A 5987-nucleotide genomic window follows, 5' to 3' on the forward strand; every position below is an offset into this window, starting at 1 on the left:
TTTGGAAGAGCAGGCAATGCTCTTAACCACTGAGCCATCTCTCCAGCCCAGATTCATGAGTTTTAATTGCATGTCATTCTTATTATGATGATAAAATTCATACTGTCCTATTCTATTCTGGAAAAATGTAGAATTATCTCTTGTCCAATATATCCATGCTTTATATATCACCTAAATTAAGAGTCTTAGAGTCTTTGATTATCAGATAAGCAGTGGTGCTTTGTAGTCATGAAGTATTAACAGGCCAACCTAATGAAACATCCTAATGTAGCATTTATTATCTCCCTTCTACCCATGACAAATGCACAGTCTCACATTATAAAACAAAATTTAGTGAGGTGTGATTTTTTTATTGTAAGATATGAACAATTTTTATTTATTTCAGATGGGGCAAGAAAGACTACCTATATAATTTAACTTAACTCTAGCTTGGCTAAAGAATAAATTCATTGTGCTTCCCCATAAGTGCATGAGTGAGGAGCTAGTTAATAGGAACATGGGTGACTGAAAGATAGTTATGTCACTAAGAAACCAAAGCAAGCATAGGTCACAACCTATAAATCTTCATGGCTGGAAATTAAATGCAATTTGCATAAAGCTCAATGGTCAAAACTTTTTGTATCTAACAATTTTTTACTGTAAGATGACCTTGAGGAAAGTTTGCTGTGAGTGTTATAATCTTAATGCCTTTCTTTATCCTTATAATTTTTTGCCTCCATGAGTCAATGAGCTTCTTGCCTTTCTCTAAGATGAAACGTTTTAATTCACTGATGTGAGAGTGATTTCTTACTAATAAAGAAACTGCCTTGGCCCATTTTATTGGTTAGAACATAGGTGGGTGGAATAAACAGAAGAGAAGGCTGGGAGAAAGAAGCTTAGTTGAGGAGTCGCCATGGCCATGATTCTCCCACTCCAGGCAGACGCAGGTTAAGATCATTCCTGGTAAGCCAGCTCGTGGAGCTACACAGAATATTATAAATGGGTTAGATCAATATGTAAGAGCTAGCCAATAAGAGGCTGGAACTAGCCAGGCCAGGCAGTGTTTAAAAGAATACAGTTTCCGTGTAATTATTTCGGGCATAAGCTAGCCATGCGGGCGGCCGGGTGCCGGGGACGCAGCCCGCTGCACCTAACACTACAATTCACATGTAATATTCACATAGCAGAAGAGCAAAATCCAGTAGCAATTAAGCAATATTCTAATTGCACTCAATTTAAAGTCATTTGTATCGAGCCTCTGTAACAGTCAAATATTTACCATTCATATGTGACGTTTAGTTTGAATATTTAACAATTATATTTCTTGACAGCATTGGTTTTATGTTTCCATCAGAATTCTATAGTCTGGTCCTTTCCTCTGATGGCGGCCATCAGGTGAGCCAAGATGGGCGCATACAAGTACATCCAGGAGCTGTGGCGGAAGAAGCAGTCGGACGTGATGCGCTTTCTGCTGAGGGTCCGCTGCTGGCAGTACCAAAAGCTGTCCGCGCTGCACCGGGCTCCACGCCCCACCCGGCCCGACAAAGCGCGGAGGCTGGGCTACAAGGCCAAGCAAGGTTACGTCACATACAGGATTCGCGTCAGCCGTGGTGGCCGCAAACGCCCGGTGCCCAAGGGTGCGACCTATGGCAAGCCTGTCCATCATGGTGTGAACCAGCTAAAGTTTGCCCGAAGCCTTCAGTCTGTTGCTGAGGAGAGAGCTGGACGCCACTGTGGGGCTCTGAGAGTCCTGAATTCTTACTGGGTTGGCGAAGATTCCACATACAAATTTTTTGAGGTTATCCTCATCGATCCATTCCATAAAGCTATCAGAAGAAACCCTGACACCCAATGGATCACCAAACCGGTCCACAAGCACAGAGAGATGCGTGGGCTGACGTCTGCAGGCCGCAAGAGCCGAGGCCTTGGAAAGGGCCACAAGTTCCAACACACTATTGGTGGCTCTCGCCGTGCAGCCTGGAGAAGGCACAACACTCTGCAGCTCCACCGTTACCGCTAATATACGTAATGTTTGTACAATTCATACCCCAATAAACAATTTAGGACCGTCAAAAAAAAAAAGAATTCTATAGTCTGAACTCATCCAATCCTCTAATTTTTATGCCATTTAGTCAATATTTTGTATCTAAATAAATATTTTTCATGGCCTATTATGTGTCAGACACTAGTATAGATTCTTTATTTCTTGAGACATATAAGATAGTTTGCATTCTCCAGCTTTGACAAAGACCAGCAATTTGTAGCCCACATGAACAGGTCAATTAAATAAAATCTTTCTCAATCAACTCTAATATGTAGGGCACATTGCAGTATGTTTGTTTCATGCCTTCTTTTTAGAGAATTGAACTCTTGAAAGTAAGAAGTCCTGTCTTTATAACATCTTTAGTAGTATGATCATATACATATACTGGTTGAATTATATTTAGTTGATAGATTCTATTTACTACACGTAAATACTTCCTAAAAGACACCTTATTTTGTCAGCATAATCTGACACAACCGTACACACATGTAGACAAACACTCCTATCCATTCCATTTTTCCCATAGAAAACTATGTGCAAGTTAAAAGAAATAATTTCCTTCAATTTGGATGAAATAAAATGCATTTGATATTACTATTACAATCTAGGACATAAATTTATGAGGACAGATTCTGAGTGGTTACATGCTCTCTTCAAGTTTCATGTAGAAGAGAATGTCAAACTTTAACCTTAGAAAATGCACATGCTTGAAAATCTTGTAAATACTGAAACTTTTAATTTAATCCTATCTTTATCACAAAATCAAATTATTTATTTATAGTAGAATATTTTTGTATGTTGTATAAATGATAATTAGGAATGTCTAGACTAAAATAAGATATTAAAACCTTTGTTAATCATATTTTAAACTTTATGGTATAATATGAATGGATTTGGAGGTGATCATCCCATGTTCAAAGTAGATTTCTTTAGTAATTTTCTCTTTTAATGAATTCATAATGAAACTGTATTGGAAAATGTAAGTTCATGTATATTCACGAGGGCATCATTACAACAAAACAAAGCATAATTAAGTACAAACAAGATGGTTTTAATTTATCTAAAAATTTATTCCATATAATTTATTATTGTTTGATAAAAATAGGGTAAAGCAAAACGTATTAACTACTTGATCTAATGGGCCAAGCAACAGAAATCTATTTTCTTATTTGCTTTCCTCTAATTATTTGAGCTGTGTAGTATTAATGCAATTAAGTTAATGTAATTGCTTCCTGGTAATGCATTTTTTAAAATAATAAGAAAGAGACAATACAACACTGTCAAATCTTGCAAAAACAAACTTTTCTTAGTCGCAGATGTTGTGGGGTAAAACACCAGCTCTAGTTGCTCAACAATTGCTTTATAAACATACATTCTACAAGTCACTTTATTGTCTGAGTCTTCATTAGAAGAAGATGATTATCAATGCTCAACTTGTCTTTATCTCAAGGTCCTAAGGACTGAGTGGGCTTCATACCATCTTATACCTGGGAAAATGCATCACAAGAAGCCATTGTATTTCTAAAATGATTGGAATAGCTAATAGTTAATGCCTACCTGACCTTTGGTGAGGAGGGGTAGTAATGGAGGCTTTTGCATATTAGACTTTATCTGATTGAGTTGCTAAATGAATCATTGGGCATAATTATCCTAATGGGTGATAACAAAATATTGAAAATATTACACAAAAATGATGCAAATTTTATCAAAAACTTTTTTTAACTTAGAGTATCAATGAATAAAAACAATGTTCTGTATGATTAAAAAGAAAATAGTTGTGAGATTCAAAATCTGCATATAAAAACATCAGGCTCATTGTTTTTATTGTGTTGGTGTTTGTGCTTTTATTTATCAAAAATAAATAAATAAAAAGGAAAGAACTGAATTAAGTTGTTTCAGAGGACTGAGAAAATTCACTGTAGACTATAGTAATTGAAATAGGTTTTATAAATTGATATATGCTTTATGTTTTGAAACGTTGAATATAGTCTTGTTAAAGACTGAATGATAAATGTTAGACAGAGGCTTATACTGTAAAAATATGGTTTTGGGTATTTGGCACATTGAGAAGGAAACTTTAGAAGAAGGCATGATAGAAACCATGTCACTAGAGAGACTATAAATTCCCCCAGTCTCTTCTTTCATTCACATTGGTTCAAAGCAGCCATGAGGGAAACAGCCCTCTCCACCGAGAAATCACCATCCTCACATCTTGCTTTACACTGACTCAAAAGGATCAGCACTGATTGATTATAAATGGAAACTTCCACATAGAAATTAAAATCTTTTTCTTTTTCGGCTGTTTAACTTGTCTGTTCCATACACTTAAACCCTGAAGGTCAAATCATAGTGGAACAAGATATCTGTACTAAACATAAAGGTTGGTGTAACATTAACTTACATTTTTATGTAGGACTTTCCATACACTTATAGTGGACATGCTGAAAAATTTTGTAAAAAAATAGTAATTTTATGTAATTTTTATGACAAAGGATAAATTCTAGTATGCATAAGGAATGCAAGCTATTAAATATTAAACATGGAGATATAAATAATCTAATTAAAAAAGAGAGCTCCATGAATTGATATTTATTTAAAGAAGTTAAGTACATGACAAACATAAATGTAAAAATACAAAAAATAAAGGCACTTGCTCCAAGCATGAAGATAGGAGTTCAATTCTCAGAACCCACATGTCAGTAGAAGGCCAACAGTTCGTAAACTTATCATCTAAACTCTATAGGCATGTGATCTATGCAATACACACATACAAATGCACATACATACTAAATAAAAATAATTCACAAATGATACTCATTGCAAATTATTGATGGGGTTTAAATTACCTCAACCATTATGAAATGCAGTAGTAAAGCTTATTTATTAAATGACCATATAGTAGTGTAACATCAATATTGAGTACATAATTAAAAGAATTACATGCACAACAAATGGAAACATAGCTCAGATTGACTAAGTTAATAGAATTAGTTAATTATTGTTAAATATTCATGGTGTCTATACTGATACTTGTAGTTAATGCAATCTAACCCATATCAATAAGTCAGTGGTACATTTAAAATACTGAGAAACCAAACCAAACAAAGAACAATACTAAAATTCATGTCGATCTTAAAAATTACTCCTAGTAAACAAAGTGACTTTGAAAGAAGAGAACCTGGTGGTTTTATTGTATTCTACAGGAAATGATGAGACTAAACCATAGTCTCATCTCAAAGAAGTTATGAGTTCAACTGCACGAGTAAGAGAAAGGTTTCATATGGATATGTGAGTACGGTTGGGATAACAGGTATACCTTGAGCCTAATGAAATTCTTCAGTATGACTATGGTTACATGAAGGTGTCTGAGTAACAGAACAAATAAAATCTGTAGACATTTAGTGTTTTGAACATGGGTCAAAGCTGACTTCATTGCATTCTATGGGTTTAGGTATGTTGTATTTTCGTTTTCATCACTTTTAAAAAGAGTTTATTTTAATCCTAATTTCTATATTGTAAAGAGTTTATCCATTAGTACGTTGTTTATATTATTGCCTGACAGTAGATGTTCAACACAAAATGAACTCAATAACATTACTGTAGATAGTTTTTGCCTCATTTATTTGTCTGGACATTTTTTATCCTACTAAAAATGCTTTCTGATTTTTTATTATGATTTTCATTTACTTGTTTTCCTTGTGATTTTTATTTTTGTTTCTTGTATTTCTCTTCTTAATGTTTCTGTTTCTTTTCTAAAGACATATAGAAAATTAAGGTGTGTGATAACTGTGATGTTGTGGAGATCATGGAGGATCGTGTGGAGGGAAACTCATTCGAATATATGTGTGATGTGAAAAGATATTTCCAATTAAATGTCATTCTAAGAGAGATGAATTTTTGTGAGGCTTCACACCCTGAATAAATGAAACACCTTGATGTCACTTAAGAGTATTATCCTACTGTA

The 5987-nt window shown here is 34.5% G+C and overlaps 1 protein-coding gene across 1 annotated transcript; it reads left to right on the top strand.

Annotated features, from left to right (window-relative positions):
* The first annotated feature begins 1359 nt into the window (after positions 1-1359).
* LOC126513558 (60S ribosomal protein L15-like) lies at positions 1360-2051 on the top strand. Its single transcript, XM_050161992.1, has one exon. It carries the CDS (start codon positions 1385-1387, stop codon positions 1997-1999), a length of 615 nt encoding a protein of 204 aa, XP_050017949.1. The 5' UTR covers positions 1360-1384; the 3' UTR covers positions 2000-2051.
* The last annotated feature ends 3936 nt before the right edge of the window (positions 2052-5987 follow it).

The sequence above is a fragment of the Alexandromys fortis genome, unplaced genomic scaffold (assembly GCF_014885135.2).
Source record: "Alexandromys fortis isolate MF-2015 unplaced genomic scaffold, M_Fortis_MF-2015_v1.1 scaffold_105, whole genome shotgun sequence".
Lineage (NCBI taxonomy): Eukaryota > Metazoa > Chordata > Mammalia > Rodentia > Cricetidae > Alexandromys > Alexandromys fortis.

What these genes read in the sequence shown, in the direction of transcription:
- LOC126513558 (XM_050161992.1), top strand. Translation starts at nt 1,385, where the DNA reads ATGGGCGCATACAAGTACATCCAGGAGCTGTGGCGGAAGAAGCAGTCG.